The following is a 17,662-nucleotide window of genomic DNA, read 5'->3' as shown; positions in this document are numbered from 1 at the left end:
TTCATCCTCGGACGACGGCCTTACCTCGCCGTGGTCGGAGCAGATGAGGACCTCCCGGAGGAGATCCGGCCCCGACGCCACCTCCTGGCTCTTCTCTCCTTCTTCGGCATCACTTCGGAGAAGAGGAAGGGTCGGGCTTCCGTCCGCCGCTGCCTGAGGGGAAGCTCCGCCTCGGCCGGTGGATCGAAGAAGCCTTGCCTCCCCGGTCTCCTGCAAGAGGAAAGAGAGGAGCCGAAAGGCGGCGAGGAGAGAGAAAGGGGACCGGAGGAGGAGGAGGCCGGGGGTTTCAGCCGGAGCAGCGAGGGCTTCGGTGGAGACGAAGGAGAGAACGAGAGAGAGGGAGAGATCGGAGGAGAGAAAGAGGCGCGGGAGACGAAGAGGCCGAAGCCTCTGGAAGAACCCAGAACGCCTTTAAGCGGGCTGGCCTAATGGGTTGGATCCGAACCCGGATCCAAAACCCGTTAGGCCCAAATAACTTGAAACGGCTTTGATAAACCCAATAAAATTTGGACCGAGCCCAATTGAATGAAATGGACTAAATTCAAGCCCAAATAGCATCGAGTCTGAACCTAACTGAGCCTGAACGAACCCAATTAAGCAAATTGGGTTAAATCCGAACCCAATTAAGCTCAATTGAGCTGGGTCCAAACCCTATTCATGCTATGTTAATCTCAGCAGGCCCAATTAATTTTAAATCAGGCCCCGATCAAGTCCAATTAAATTGGCAGAAGGCCAAATTGGCTAGAAAAAGCTGGACTTAATCATAAATCAGGCCCAACCCTTTTATTAAAAGCCCAATTAAACCATATGGACCCAAATTGGCTTTAATTGAACCCCAAAGGCTTCAAATTGGGTAAATTAAATTAGGCTAAGATCCTTGGATGGGATCCAAGCAAGTCCATAATAAGATGGGCTAAAATTTATAAAAAATAAATAGAGAATAACATGATTCCTATGATGTGATTTTAGGTGATTAAAGATTTGTCACCTGGACTTAAGAAATTGGATAACGAACTTCTGTAAGTAACCTGTCCTAATCCTATTATGAATCATATCATGTTTATTAATATTTTCTAAGTATTATTCAGGTATATGCTTCATGTATGATATGTTATGAAAAGTAAGTAACTTGCCTTAATCTTTTATGGATCATGTTATGTTTATACCTTCTTACATGAATTAACAAGTATAAATTATTTATCCTCATCTTGTTGAATCATGTATGCAAGTAGCTTGTTCTTTAATCTTAATATGAATCATGCAAGCATCATGTTTATTAAGATTTTTCGAGGTATTATTCATATACATACTTCATGTATGGCATATTATGAAAAGCAAGTAAAATGCCTGATTTCATAATTTATGGTTATGCATGCATCATGTTTATACTGATTTTAAAGTAATCATGCATGCAAATTATTATAGTAAATTGCATCTTGCTATGTGTACTGCTTGCGAGAGGTACTATAGGATCTTGATGCTATGGGCTGAATGCAACTGAGCCGGCCTTGCCAGTGGCCGAGAATGACTGAGCCGTCCCCGCCAGTAGCTGATACAAAACTGAGCTGGCCCCGCCAGTGACCGTTAACGAATTCGTCCTAGCATCCAAGAGGTACTACTTGCAAGAGGTACTATTAATGAGCTCAAAGATGCTACTGATCGAATGCAACTGAGCTAGCCTTACCAGTGGTCGAGAATGACTGAGCCGGCCCCGCCAGTGGCCGATAAAAAACTGAGCTGGCCCCGCCAGTGGCCGATAACGACTTCGCAGTAGCATCCGAGAGTATGGACCACGGCATGTCGGGGGTACAGTTTTCACGATATATATATATATATATATATATATATATATATTTATGAAAATTTTTGTTGACATAAAACACTGATTTGTTTACTCAGTATGAATACTTTTTCATGATGAATTATTAGATAGTATACATGTCAGCTTCTCAAACCCTGTTAAAATATGTTTAGCGTTTATAGTTGATCCGACGAGATTATGCAGGATTACTTATTAAGCCGTTTAGCTCATACCTATTTATTTACAATTTTCTTTCAGATAATGTAATGTCTGGGCCCAATACAAACCGGGCCCAATGCTTTTAGGGCCCAGTTGGAGAGCATTTGGGCCAGGTGGTTAGTGGGCCATACTGGCCCATGGAGAGCAGCCCATGAAGGGCTGCCATCTCCCGCCTAAGGGCTGAAAGGACAGGACCCCAGTTAGCCATCGGAGAGAAGGCCTTAACCATGCAAAACGGGAGCCCGCCACCTCTTCACCCTCGATTAAAGGAGAACTGAGCCGGCCTGAAGAGGGGGGGGGGTAGCCGGTGGCTCCTGGAGTAAGGGTGAAGGAGAAGATGCCACCTCTTCAAGGGGTCAAATCCTAATCCACACTATATAAACCTTTAAGCCGGCTAACCCACTGTTACTATACCCTCTTAACCTCTAACCCTCTGGAATACTGCATCAGAGAGCCGGACCTTGGAGCTGGAGGCTAAAGGGACCCTGCAGCCCTAGGAGAGGAAGGAGGGACCGTGCGGAGGTGGTACTTCTCTGCTAGAGTTCAAGAAGATAGATTCAAAGAATGCCTTTGAGAGGCAATGAATGACGATGTCTTGCGCTAGTCTGAATCCTACACAGAAGGAGAGTCCGTCTTTGAATCCTACCTTGGACTCACTACAAATTTCGAACTACCGATTGCCTAGACTCTCGGATCTTCTGTCTCAAGTGAAAGGTCTTTCGATAGGCTTTGCTCTTAAGAGGGGAAATCGACTGAATCAATCTTCTTGATGGTGTAGCCGAAGTCTGATTGATTGACGAATGGAAGCTAACCTGTCCCTGAGGTTGAGTTCGTCAAAGCCTATTGTGAAGTTGGAGCGCCCTGTCCTTCAGAGCAAAAACGAGTGCATGATGGATCATTCATTCATCTTCGCTTTCTCTCCCTCCCAATAATGAACCTTTTTCTTCCCTTTCCCTTTTCATCTTGAGGTGGTGACAAGTAGGAGTTAGGAATTCAACCGATTTTTGACTGCCATGAATCGCATCACTTCTCTTTGAGTGAAGTGAAGGATGAGGGCCCACCTGAATCAGAAGACCAACCAAGTCGAAGAAAGTAGGTTTGTCTCCACCGACCACAGATGAATGCCGGCTCAGGAAGGAAGAAGAAGGTGACTCTTGATGCCTTGCAGACGTATGATCCCCTAATCATGATCTGCCCTCATCCGATCTTGATAAAATCGTTCTTGGTCATCTTCCTCTTTGTTCTTGTGCATGACTTGAGACAGACTTCTTCTCGATGGCATTGGAGCGACTTGATGGTCAAATAGTAGTCTGAGCGGCCATTCTCTTTCTGGCTATTGTGACAGGTGAAGTGGGCAGCAAGTTTTGCTTGTCTGTCAAAGCCGGGAATCACAAGGGGTAGGTAGGCAAGGAGGATAGTATACATGTCAGCTTCTCAAACCCTGTTAAAACATGTTTAGCATTTATAGTTGATCCGATGAGATTATGCAGGATTACTTACTGAGTCGTGTAGCTCATACCCGTTTATTTACATTTTTCTTTCAGATCCGCACTACTGATCGCCATCAGATGCATTTTTCTTTTGCAACAGGGCTTCTTTATTTTTGGGTGAAACATACATACTTTTGTATACATAAACTATATAGAAGTTCTGTATTTTGTATCAACCAACAAGTTGTACTGCACTTATTTTAATATATGAAAGTTTGACTGCTTTTGGCTACATGTTACCCTTGTATGAAGCTGCGTGCTATTGTGGGCGATAGTCGGCAATAGCACGGCCGTATCACGGATTCGGATCCAGGGCGTGACATCTTGTGGTATCAGAGCCCTAGGTTAAACAAAAAAAATAACCATAAAATATCTGGGGTAATGGGTAGTTAAGAATGTTATAGCTTATAGGGATTGTCGTAATATGTTAGTTTATTGTAATCTTATTTTAAAATTTTGACTGCTAGGTGACCATTAAGAAGATATGGATGACGATAGGACACCACCCTCTCTAGAGCCTAGCTATCAGTCAGTCTCCCAGGATTCTCCACGTTCTATAACAAGTCAAGCAGATCTGGTCGGGGTATACCAGTTGATGGCATAGCCGCTCCAACAACAGCAGCAGATGTAGTTGGCTGCTATACAATTGGCAGATTCCTACTATGAGAGATTTTGCAGGCTGAACCCACCAACGTTTGATGGTGGACCCGATCCCATGGCAGCAGAAGCATGGATCAAGGAAATGGAGAAAATGTTCCGAGCGCTCCATTTTCCCGATGAAGTAATGGTCAGACTGGCTATCCTAATGCTAAAAGGGAATGCCGAATTTTGGTGGACGGCTATGGAAACGGCATATGCCGTCAATGGAATAACCTGGAGGGACTTTAAAAGGTTATTCCATACTCAGTACTTCCCGAACTCAGTCAGCCAGACGAAGCAAAACAAGTTTTTGGCGCTGACTCAGTCTGATCAGATGTCTGTTCTAGAGTATGCTAATAGATTTAATGAGCTAGGACAATTTTGTCCCCAGTTCATGGAGGATGAAAGAAGCAAAGTTAACGTTTTGAGCAGGGATTGAGGTACGGGATTCGATCCCGGATATCCTCTCACTTGTTTACCAGTTATAGAGATGTGTTGGACCGAGCCTCGAAGATTGAGGCTGACTTAAGAAGGTCTGACAAAGAAAGGGCGGACCTGAAGAGACCTAGGCCAGCTGAAAGCCAGGGTGATAGGCCAAGAAATACTCAGGCCCAGAAGAGGCAGAATGGGCCATGTCCTAGCTGCGACAAACAACACAGTGGGCCCTGTTTGTAGAAAGTTGGGGCCTATTTTACCTGCGGGCAGACGGGACATATGGCGCGCGACTGCCCGAGCCGAAGAAAGAATGAGCCCAGACCCTCTGCATTGGAGGACCAGAGGCCGAGGAGCAACTCTCAAGTCTTCGCCCTAACTCAGGATGTCAGTGCTAACGATCGAGTGGTGACAGGTACATTACCCGTCAACTCGGTTGATGCCTCTATTCTATTTGATTCTGGTTTTGTGCATTCTTTCATGACAGCTAGTCTTTCCAGACAATTACACCATACACTTGAGAAATTAGAAGAACCATTGCATGTCGCCACACCCCTTCAGAAAACAGTAATTGTTGACACTAAATACAAGAACTGCATAATTCAATTAGGGAAAAGAGAATTAGAGACAAATTTTCTACAACTCGACATGCAATACTTTAATATCATTTTGGAAATGGACTGGATGTCTCAGTACCACATCCATATTGACTGTTACAATAAAAAAGTGGTATTTCGGATGCCTGGAGAACAAAAGTTCTTTCTGGGCGACACACCCCTTCAAGGTATTTCAACACTGCATTTTATTTCCGCTTTGAAAGCCAGAAAGGCGCTAAGAAAGGGGTGTGCGGCTTATCTGGCATGGTAACGGGTACCCGAGAAGAGATCAAACTAGAAGATATTCCAGTAGTCAGGGGAATACTCGGATGTTTTCCTGATAAGTTACTGGGATTACCCCCTGACCGAGAGATTGAATTCACCATCGATCTCGTACCAAAAATGGGACCAATTCTCCAAGGCTCTTGCTGAGCTAAGGGAACTAAAATTTTTGGAGGATAACTTTGTCTTTCTAAAAATTTCTTCTTCGAAGGGTGTTACCCGATTTGGGCGACGTGGCAAATTGGGTCCTCGCTACATCGGTCCATTTGAGGTTCTTGCAAGAGTAGGCAAGGTTGCCTACAAGTTGGCCTTGCCTCCAGAGTTGTCAGGCGTACATGATGTTTTTCATGTCTCTCTACTACAGAGGTACATCCCGGATCCCAGCCATGTGGTGCCATATGAACCTTTGCAAATAAATGGAGATTTGACACATGAGGAGGTTCCCCTGCGCATCGTTGATAGAAAAGAACAGATACTCCGAAGGCGCACCATTCCCTACATTAAAATTCAGTGGACCAATCACACTACAAGGAAAGCTACCTGGGAACTAGAAGAAGAGATGCGTCAGTGTTAACCCCAGCTCTTCGAGAATTGAGGTATATTTAATTTCGAGAACGAAATTTATTTAAGGAGGGAAGAATGCAATGTCCGGGCCCAATACAAACCAGGCCCAATGCTTTTAGGGTCCAGTTAGAGAGTATATGGGCCATGTGGTTAGTGGGACATACTAGCCCATGGAGAGTAGCCCATGAAGGGCTGCCATCTTCCGCCTAAAGGCTAAAAGGACAGGACCCCAATTGACCATCGGAGAGAAGGCCTTAACCATGCAAAACGGGAGCCCGCCACCTCTTCACCCTCGGCTAAAGGAGAATTGAGCTGGCCTGAGGAGGGGGGGCAGATGGTGGCTCTCGGAGCAAGGGTGAAGGAGAGGATGCCACCTCTCCAAGGGGTCAAATTCTAATCTACACTATATAAACCCTTAAGCTTGCTAACCCACTGTTACTATACCCTCTTAACCTCTAACCCTCTGGAATACTGCACCAGAGAGCCGGACCTTGGAGCTGGAGGCTAAAGGGACCCTGCAGCCCTAGGAGAGGAAGGAGGGACAGTGCGGAGGTGGTATTGCTCAGCTACAACCAGCCAAGGCAAGGTAAGGGCTACTGTAAATAAGGTTTTAAAGTAAGAAAAAAGGGTGGAAAAACCCCTCTGTGGGGTGTTCTCATAGGGGAGAAGACCTGCACAGGGGAGAAGACCGGCACAGGGGAGACGAGAGAAGGGCCACGTGCCGGACTCACAGGCCGCTGGCCGACCTGAGAACGGCCCAGGCCCGACGTCCACTCGGACCGAGCCCAACCGGATTTGGCCTGCGGGTGACAGGGCACCGCAGCCCCGGCTGCGGCTACCCTAAGGCTCAGGGGCGGCCACGGGCCGCCGGGTCTAGCCGAACCGGCAACAGACGCGGCCACGAGGCCGCCAGCCCCAGCTGAGCCCCCACCTCTTCTCCATGGAAGAGGTGGTGGCTCCGTTTTAGGGGAAAAAAAGAAAAAGCAAAAGCTTACCGGACCCTTGAGGCTTCATCCTCGGACGGCGGCCTTACCTTGCCGTGGTCGGAGCAGATAAGGACCTCCCGGAGGAGATCCGGCCCCGACGCCACCTCCCGGCTCTCCTCCTCTTCTCCGGCATCACTTCGGAGAAGAGGAAGGGTCGGCCTTCTGTCCGCCGCTGCCCGAGGGGAAGCTGCGCCTCGGCCGGTGGATCGAGGGAGCCTCGCCTCCCCGGTCGCCTACAAGAGGAAAGAGAGGAGCCGGAAGGCGGCGAGGAAAGAGGAAGAGGATCGGAGGAGGAGGAGGAGGAGGAGGCCGGGGGTTTCGGCCAGAGCGATGAGGGCTTCGGTGGAGACAAAGGAGAGAACGAGAGAGAGGGAGAGATCGGAGGAGAGAGAGAGGCGCGGGATATGAAGAGGCCGAAGCCTCTGGAAGAACCCAGAACGCCCTTAAGCGGGCTAGCCTAACGGGTCGGATCCGGATTCCGATCTGAAACCCGTTAGGCCCAAATAATTTGAAACGGGTTTGATAAACTCAATAAAATTTGGACCGAGCCCAATTGAATGAAATGGACTAAATTCAAGCCCAAATAGCGTCGGGTCTGAACCTAACTGAGCCTGAACGAACCTAATTAAGCAAATTGGGTTAAATCCGAACCCAATTAAGCTCAATTGAGTAGGGTCCAAACCCTATTCATGCTATGTTAATCTCAACAGGCCCAATTAATTTTAAATCAGGCTCCGATCAAGTCCAATTAAATTGGCAGAAGGCCAAATTGGCTAGAAAAGGCTGGACTTAATCATAAATCAGGCCCAACCCTTTTATTAAAAGCCCAGTTAAACCATGTGGACCCAAATTGGCTTTAATTGAACCCCAAAGGCTTCAAATTGGGTAAATTGAATTAGGCTAAGATCCTTGGATGGGATCCAAGCAAGTCCATAATAAGATGGGCTAAATTTTATAATAAATAAATAGAGAATAACATGATTCCTATGATGTGATTTTAGGTGATTAAAGATTTGTCACCTGGACTTAAGAAATTGGATAACGAATTTCTGTAAGTAACCTGTCCTAATCCTATTATGAATCATGTCATGTTTATTAATATTTTCTAAGTATTATTCAGGTATATGCTTCATGTATGATATGTTATGAAAAGTAAATAACTTGCCTTAATCTTTTATAAATCATGTTATGTTTATACCTTCTTACATGAATTAACAAGTATAAATTATTTATCCTCATCTTGTTGAATCATGTATGCAAGTAGCTTGTTCTTTAATCTTAATATGAATCATGCAAGCATCATGTTTATTAAGATTTTTCGAGGTATTATTCATATACATACTTCATGTATGGCATATTATGAAAAGCAAGTAAAATGCCTGATTTCATAATTTATGGTTATGCATGCATCATGTTTATACTGATTTTAAAGTAATCATGCATGCAAATTATTATAGTAAATTGCATCTTGCTATGTGTACTGCTTGCGAGAGGTACTATGGGCTCTTGATGCTATGGGCTGAATGCAACTGAGCCGGCCCCGCCAGTGGCTGATACAAAACTGAGCTGGCCCCGCCAGTGACCGTTAATGAATTCGTCCTAGCATCCAAGAGGTACTACTTGCAAGAGGTACTATTAATGAGCTCAAAGATGCTACTGATCGAATGCAACTGAGCTAGCCTTGCCAGTGGCCGAGAATGACTGAGCCGGCCCCGCCAGTGGCTGATAAAAAACTGAGCTGGCCCCGCCAGTGGCCGATAACGACTTCGCAGTAGCATCCAAGAGTATGGACCACGGCATGTCGGAGGTACAATTTTCACAATATATATATATATATATATGAAAATTATTGTTGACATAAAATACTGATTTGTTTACTCACTATGAATACTTTATCATGATGAATTATTAGATAGTATCCATGTCGGCTTCTCAAACCCTGTTAAAACATGTTTAGTATTTATAGTTAATCCGATGAGATTATACAGGATTACTTACTGAGCCATGTAGCTCATACCCGTTTATTTACATTTTTCTTTTAGATCCTCACCAGTGATCGCCATCAGACGCATTTTTCTTTTGCAACAGGGCTCCTTTATTTTTGGGTGAAACATACATACTTTTGTATACATAAACTATATAGAAGTTCTGTATTTTGTATCAACCAACAAGTTGTACTGCACTTATTTTAATATATGAAAGTTTGACTGCTTTTGGCTACCTATTACCCTTGTATGAGGCTGCGTGCTATTGTGGGCGGTAGTCGGCAATAGCACGGTCATGTCACGGATCCGGATCTGGGGCGTGACACTTTAATTGGGAAACACTGTCCCCACCATTTTTCTTTAATTTTATGCTAGGATCATATGGAGTGCTAACTGGCTTGCAATTTTCGTACCCAAATTTCTTTAACACCTTTTCAACATAGTGAGATTGACTCAGAACAATCTCATTTTATGTCCTTATAATTTTGATTCCTAAGATTGCTTTAGCTAACCCTAGATCTTTCATCTCAAAATTATCACTTAAGTATTTTTTTACTTCTAAAATTGTGACATGTTTACTACCAAAAATTAAAATATCATCTACGTATAAACATAGGATAATAATAGACCTATCAAATATTTTTCAATATATACATTTATATTAGTCCCAAATTTTAAAGCCATATGATAAAGTGACTTGGTCAAACTTTTCATGCCACTGTTTAGGAGCATGTTTTAATCAATAAAAGAATTTGACTAGCTTACACACTTTATTCTCTTGATCAGAAACTACAAAACCTTCTAGCTGTTCCATATAAATTTCTTCATCTAACTCGCCATTAGGAAAGGCGGTTTTCACATCCATTTGATGGATTTCAAGTTTATATAATGCTGCCAATGCTATAAGCACTCGAATTATGGTTATCCTAGTGACTGGAGAATAAGTGTCAAAATAATCCATTCCTTTTCTTTGACTAAAATCTTTAGCAACTAATCCAGCTTTGTATTTTCCAATAGATCCATCAAGATTTTGTTTCATTTTAAAGACCCATTTGCATCCTAGTGGTCTAGACCCTGGAGGTAAGTCGGTTAACACCCATGTACTGTGTGAAAAGATTGATTCCCATGTCACTTTTAATGGCTTCCTCCCATAGAGGTGCATCACTAAATTTCATCGCTTCAACATATGTCAAAGGTTCATCTTCAACAAGGAATGTGTAAAAGTCATCTCCTAGGTTTTTTCTCTATCCTAGGTCTCTTGCTCCGTCTAAGTTCGACTTTGGGTTCTATTTCAGTGTTATCATTTTATGATTTAGAGGATTCTCATATTTCTAACTTTCTCTTTTCTTTTATAGGAAACACATTCTCATAAAATACTACATCATCCAATTCCTTAATAATATTTGGTGTAATGTCAGGTACATCTGATCGTACTACTAAGAAACGGTATGCGCTACTATTTTCCGCGTACCTTATGAAAACTGCATCAAAAGTCTTAGGAGGCAATTTAGTCATCTTGCTAGAGTTAATTTTAACTTTTGCAAGACAACCCCAAACTTTGAAATAGTTTAGACTAAGTTTTCTACCCCACCATAACTCATATGGTGTTTTCTGGTTATCTTTAAATGGTGTACAGTTAAGTATTTTACATGCTAAAATTAGAGCTTCACCCTACAAATTGTTAGGAAGACCAGAACTGGTAAGCATTGAGTTAATCATGTCAATAAAAGTTCTATTTTTTCTTTCAGCAACTCCATTTGATTGAGGAGAATAAGGGGCAGTAGTCTCATGTATAATCCCATGTTCTTCACAAAATTTTCCAATTTCTGTTGAACTATATTCTCCTCCTCTATCTGACCTAAGTCTTTTTATTGTTTTCTGGGTTTGATTTTCAACCTCTGATTTATAAATTTTAAATTTTTCTAAGGCTTCATCCTTAGTTTTTATTAAATATACATAGCAGTATCTTGACATATCATCTATAAATGTAATAAAGTATTTTTTCCTACTCTCGTCAAAATACCGCTCATCTCGCAAATATCACTATGTATTAAATCAAGTAGGTTAGAACTTCTACTCATGGTTTTCTAGGTTGTTTAGCTTGAACACAAATTTCGCATTTTTGTTCTTCTCTAAATTATATTTAGGAATTAAATCTAAACTCATCATTCTTTTGAGGGTATTGTTATTTACGTGTCCAAGTCTACTATGCCACATCTCTAAAGAGTCGATATGCATAACAAGTGGAGAAAAGATATTTTTATTCATATTATTGCATGGTGATACACTCAATTTAAATAACCCATCAGCACCATAACCCCTTCCTATAAATGTCTCATCTTTGGTAATTACGACCTTGTTTGATTCAAACACTAATTTAATGCCTAACTGACTCAAAAGAAAACCACTAACAAGATTCTTGTGAACATCTAGCACATGTTTCACGTTATGGAGAGTAAGAATTTTTTCAGATGTGAACTTCAATTTTACTTCTCCTTCTCCAATCACTTGTGCAACACTAGAGTTGCCAATGGTCGCAATTCTTTCTTTAACCTCCTGTCCTCGATTCCAGTAGAGCCAGAACTGATTATCATGTTTGCCTGAGGAGTCACTTTGTCACCTTGCCCCTTGACCTTGTCCTTTCTATGTGTACATTGTTTGGCATAGTGTCCTGATTTTCCACAAACATAACATGTTCTCTTGCTCAGTTCCTTTTGAATCTTCGATTTTGGCTTCTCAAAGTGTTTCTTGGGTTTATTCCTCGAGAAGTTAGTTTCCTTCGTTTCCACTAAGTTTGCCTTTGCACTAACTTCTGAGTTATTACCCAAGTCCTATTTATGGTTATTACTATGTTTTTCTTCTATTTGAAGAGACACTAGTACTTGATCCAAAGAGAGGGTGTGTCTCTTATATTTCAAAGAGACCTTAAAATTCGTCCAGAAAGATGGGAGCCTTTCTATGAGGGCTGCCGCTTGAATTCTCTCATCAATAGGGATACCCATTGCTATAATCTTTGCCACTATATTTTGAACTTCATGTGCTTGATCAATTGTCGATTTGTGATCTACCATTTTGTAAGAAAAATATTCTCCTATGATAAATTTTTCTTGTGATTCAGTTTCTTTACCATACTTCGACTCAAGTTCATCCCACAACATCTTAGCTGTACCTTTAGCTTTAGAGTAGATATCATATAAGTTATCATTTAGTGCATTAAGTATCAAGCTTTTACACAAACGATCATCTCTATCAAATTTGTATTTAGCAGCTGATCTGCCGAGTTCATGATCCATTGGATCCTTAGTTGAAGAATTGTTTGAAACCACATAATATAGATCTAATGTATCTAACAAAGACTCCATCTTTGTTTGCCATCTAACAAAATTCTTTCTATCGAATGACTCGAGTTTCAAGATATCGTCTAATGAGTTCTTAAATTTATCCATCTTTGTGTTTCGGAAACGAATATCTCTTTCAAAATTGATGTAAATATAAATCACCTCAAAAGAACTCAAATAAACCATAAGTAATTTAATTTCACTGAAACAACCAGTTTCGATGCATACCTCTTCGACGTCATTTTCTTTCGATCCACAATAAAATAAATAGTATATGTAATTGGTCCGAGGCGTGTAGTCACTGTCTTTGAAAGAGATTTACCTCCTTACGTGCACTGGATTCTAGCGATCCCTCCTCCAGATACAACGGACTGTTAAATTTGTAGATGTGTATAGTACTACAAATTTTCTTAAACTCGGTAGGATATTTTCTGCATGCTCGTACACAATAATTTGATGAGAGATGACAAAAGGATAGAGAAAAGAAAGAAAATAGGGCTCGAAAGGCCTTTCTTTGAATTTTTTTTTCTGCTTGAAACCGTAAAGAAAAATCAAAAAAATATCTAGGAAGATAAGAATTGGAGCACCTGTCTCTCTCCCTCTCCGTTACTTTTTGGGCTTCACCTAAAGAGACGTTGGAGCCCAACATCTCTCCATTCAAGATGGTTTTGAAACCAACGTCCGTTGATTTCTTCAACGGGCAGAGCACTCAAGTTGATAGCCGCTGAGTTCTTCAGCGGGAAAGGCTTTAAGGACCAGGCAATAAAGATTTGTAATGGTTGTTCTCAAATTTCAAAAACACTTCTTACAATGAGAGCGTCATGGATGATGTCTTTGAGATTGACATCTCTTTCCATCCACTGCCTCACTTTGGCCGCCCTCCTAGATGAAGGGCTTCGATTCTGTTATTATCCAAAACACAGTAAAAAGATCTAAAATGCAACACGGATGAGAAGATACTATTGTTGAATCTAATAAAGGACAGAGAGCTCTCGGCCACCAGTTCCCCGGAGCAACTAAAGCCTCTACCAGCTCCATCAGCATCCAAAATCTAGCACCATCAAAAGCAACCACTTAGAAGCAGAGAACCACAATTATAAGCGACTTTTATCCGGTCCATTGAACCAGTTACTTCCTAGACTTCCCTTCTCTCCTCCCATCCTCTTCTCTCCTTTCCTCCTCTCCAACCACCAACCACCTTCTTTTGTGTTTCTTTTGGATACCCATACAGCCTTCTTGTTACTTTCGAGCTACCGTATTGGTTGGTACCTCTAAAGATCAGTAGAAATCTGAGCACAAAGAAGAAGAAGAAGAGAGAAAGGAGGGAACTTAATCTCAGAGGAAATAAGTGTTGAAGGAGGAGATATGAAGATCCAATGTGATGCCTGTGAGAAGGCGCCGGCGACCGTAATATGCTGCGCCGACGAGGCAGCACTCTGTGCAAGCTGCGACATAGAGATCCATGCGGCGAACAAGCTTGCGAGCAAGCACCAGAGGCTCCTCCTCCAGTGCCTCTCCAACAAGCTCCCTCGCTGCGACATCTGCCAAGTAATTTAATTAACTACTGAATCCTCACTTCCATTTCTCGTTGGCTATCCATCTTTACCCTGTGATGTTTTAGTTTTCGTGTTTCTTTCAGTGCTGGTGCTTTCTTTTGTTTCCTGAATAACAATATTTGAATAGCTAAGGTTGTCACTGTGACTTAATCTTCCTGCTGTATCTTCTGCATCAACCTGTTTTGATGTCTTTTCTATGGAAACTAGCATCTATGTTGCTTTTAAGTATGTGTAAATATTTTTCAAATTTATAAAGCAAAACCATCATGAAGGATCATCATTAGTTATTGTATAGACATCTGTTGAGCTGATTTTTATGATTGGGTGCTGATCAATTGCAGTTGATGCATCCCTTACGCTAAAAATTTACATAAACAGATTTTTTTACAGTCGATACCCGTGCCTTCTTTTTTCTAGATTCTGTTTCTTTGTTAAAGAATTAAGATGGATGGAAGTGTGGAACAAAATCAGGGTGAGGGTAGGATCAAACCTAAGTCTCTTGTATGAGTTGAATCTACACTGAGACTTTACCACCTCAACATCTATGTAGTATAGGGTGTCACAGAGTGATGAGCCTTTCTACGCTCAGGACTAAAATGTTGTTTAGGCCCAGAAAGTTTGCTCTGAAGATACTATTGGTTCAAAAATCCATGTCATGTAGATGCAATTAATAAATCAATCTTGACCTCTAAGAGAACAAAGGAACAAATCAACCATCATTTCTTTAAGATTGGGTTGGTCATATGGGCTTTCATGAAAAAGAAAAGAAAGGAACAGAAAAGTATTACCATATGGGCTTTCATTGGGACTGCACCTGCACCTCATCTTTATTAAAGCAGCTTGTTCTTGAGCTCAAACTAGACTCCAGTCACTTATACATACACTACATTCACATAATATCCCAAATAATTAGTTAAAGATAAATTTCCTCTTTTGAGATTAAGCTACAGTATATATCCTATGTCTTTCGTCTGCATCATGCAGCTGGTAATTATCAAACTTTGTCCCACTAAAAATAGGTCCAGCAGCAACTATTGTTCAGAATTATTTGTTACATCACTACAGTGAATGAATCATGAAGATTGGGAGGAACTACCATCAAGCACAAAATAAACCATATAATTTCTCTATATGAAAAGAATCTCTGTTGCTTGTTTCTTCATGAAAATAACTGCAATATGGGTGAATAAAGAAATTATGGAATGTTGAAGAGACCTGCATCTTTCATTAGGTTGAAAATCATTTGTTCAGCACCGAATACAATCTGGAGACTTTCTTGGCGGATTGATCTTCTTCATGAAGTTTTAAGGAAGACTACTGAAATTGAGAATATTACCCTTCCACATTAGTCTCTTTTGGGATCTCAAAGAAAGGAGGTAGTTGAGAAAGAAATGGCTTGATAATGGATGAGTATCTAATGAAAAAATAGTTTAATTTACTTGTTAATTTTCTTTTCAACTTCCCGATTCTTTTTTGCGATTGTTACAGATCTAGGTTAGTCTATTATGAACATTAGGAACTCCTGTATGCCAAACTAACATAGTCCATGGTGCAAATGGTTGGGTTTAAAGCATAAAATTTTGTGCTGGGATGGGAAGGTAGGGAATCCTGGATTCATGGCCTAAAACAAAGTCAAAATTATAAATTTATAAATTTATAACCAGTCATATAAATAATACTAACTACCAAAAAGAAAGAAAGGAACACAGGTACCTTATGGCAGTTCTGAAGGTTAAAGCAACCAGAAAATCGTAAAATAGATGATGATTGGAGCAGAGAGGTTCTTAGATGATTATTGATAATTGGATATTTATAGAATAGATGATGAGGCAGCTATAATAATCAATCAAGTTCGAGTTATCAAGTTGGGAGCAGAAATTATACATAATGTAATTTATTAGATTCATAGCAGTTGTTTTGACCTCCATTGATCAAAGCAGCTCTTGGAGTATACTATTTTATGCCTAAATTTTTAGAATTGTCCTTTCCTTTATAGTGATCTTAGGTAGTGCTTTGGATACGATGGCTGCATTGCTGGCTATATGAACTCATTTGTCCCAATACCATGTTAAAGACCTTTTTTTGTTCAAAGGTAATGAAGACATGACACATCTTAACCAAAGCATATTGCAAGAAATGTGAACAATACATTAGCCAAAGTATTGTGCAAGAAATGTCAACAGCACCTAACTGATGTCAGATGTATTTAGATCTGAGATAAATAGATTTAGATACAAAAGATGACAAATACCCTAACTGATGTCATGCATGCACTTCTATTAACTCTCTCTTTCTAAAATTGCCTTATAAAAGAATGCTCAAATAACAATTTCTGAAAATACCCTCTCCTTGCACTAAAGCATTTAATCTCTTTTAGCTGGAGTATTTCTAGATAGTCATAACTCACTACTCAACAATATGCTATGTCTTGTACTAGTAACTACTTGTCCAAGGCCATGGCAAATGAAGAAATGGTAATGTAATGCACCATTCCCTTCTTTTTTTGGTTTTGATGTTTTTGGTAGGAGAAGGCAGCTTTTATTTTCTGCGTAGAGGATAGAGCCCTATTCTGCCGGGAGTGCGATGAGCCTATCCATGTTGCTGGTACCCTCTCCGGCGATCATCAGCGCTATCTAGCTACCGGCATCCGTGTTGCCCCGAGTTCAGTGTGCAAGGACACCAAGAAGGGTCAGTCTGAGCCATCAAACAACAGCCTAATACACCTTGCTCCAAAGGTTCCAGCAACACAAGCTGCCTCATCAGCATTCGCACCCTCAGCAGCATGGGCTGTCGATGAGTTCCTCCAGCTGTCGGACTATGAATCCGGTGACAAGGTGAGAGTGTTGAAGTTCTCCATTTGTTTCTGCAGACATGAGGTTTTGAAGCTGTCAATTCATTCAATTGCAGGGCGTGCCTCCTATCGGGTTCGGAGAGTTGGAATGGTTTGCCGACATCGGTGTTTTCAATGACCAGATGCCCAAGGGAACCTTGACAGCAGCCGAAGTCCCTGAGCTTCCAACCTCGCAGGCAAGCAATGCAGCGTTCTACAGATCGAACAAAGATAGTAACATTTCCCACAAGAAGCCAAGAATTGAACTCTCTGATGATGAGGAGTATTTCACTGTCCCTGATCTTGGATAAACTGAAGCCTGCCAATCTCTGTATTGGTACATTTGTGATCTCCAGAGAGAGATGCACATCTGTGCGCCTATCTACATTTCTACAGAAATGCAGATAGATATATTGACAGATTAATCTTGGCAGACAGTATTACCTTTGATGTTAGATGTTTGGGTAGAAAAAAGTTTTTTGAGTGCGGCGATATTACTGATATCTTCAGTGCCGTTATGGTTAAGATTGGCTTGTATTAATACTGAATTTGCTTTCCTAATGTGTTTACTGTAACTTCACACGTCATTGTTTAAAGAATGGCATTGGGTTTGTGAGATTTTGGGATATATATCTCGAAGACTGCTCAACTGGGGACAGGTAAAGAAGCCAGCTTGTACTACATAAGCTGAGAAAGCAACTGAAAGAATATAGAAGCCCTAGTTTTAGATGTGTACTGTTCCTCTTTATAAGCATTCATCAAACCCTGCAGCAAGTTTGATCATTTTCTCCTCCATCTAAGTTCGCTGTCTAAGCTCGCACGATGATGCTTTGTTTCTTGCACCACTTCAGACGCCTGTTGCTTTCTGAGTGCCTTCAGGACAAAAACTTACGCTTACAGCTTACCATTCCCAAAGATTGTAAGAAAACAGCAGTTGTGCTGGT

General features: G+C 41.4%; 1 protein-coding gene across 1 annotated transcript; it reads left to right on the top strand.

Moving 5' to 3' along the window:
• Positions 1–13,293: 13,293 nt before the first annotated feature.
• On the top strand, positions 13,294–17,334 carry LOC103714623 (B-box zinc finger protein 24-like). Its single transcript, XM_008801942.4, has 3 exons — positions 13,294–13,880; positions 16,414–16,722; positions 16,796–17,334. The coding sequence occupies exons 1-3, from the start codon at positions 13,698–13,700 to the stop codon at positions 17,027–17,029; spliced, it is 726 nt and encodes a 241-aa protein (XP_008800164.2). The 5' UTR covers positions 13,294–13,697; the 3' UTR covers positions 17,030–17,334.
• The last annotated feature ends 328 nt before the right edge of the window (positions 17,335–17,662 follow it).

Source organism: Phoenix dactylifera, chromosome 4, assembly GCF_051530095.1.
Source record: "Phoenix dactylifera cultivar Ajwa chromosome 4, Ajwa_hap1_PhDact_Kaust_v1.1, whole genome shotgun sequence".
NCBI lineage: Eukaryota > Viridiplantae > Streptophyta > Magnoliopsida > Arecales > Arecaceae > Phoenix > Phoenix dactylifera.
This window is presented reverse-complemented; position numbering and strand designations above follow the sequence as displayed.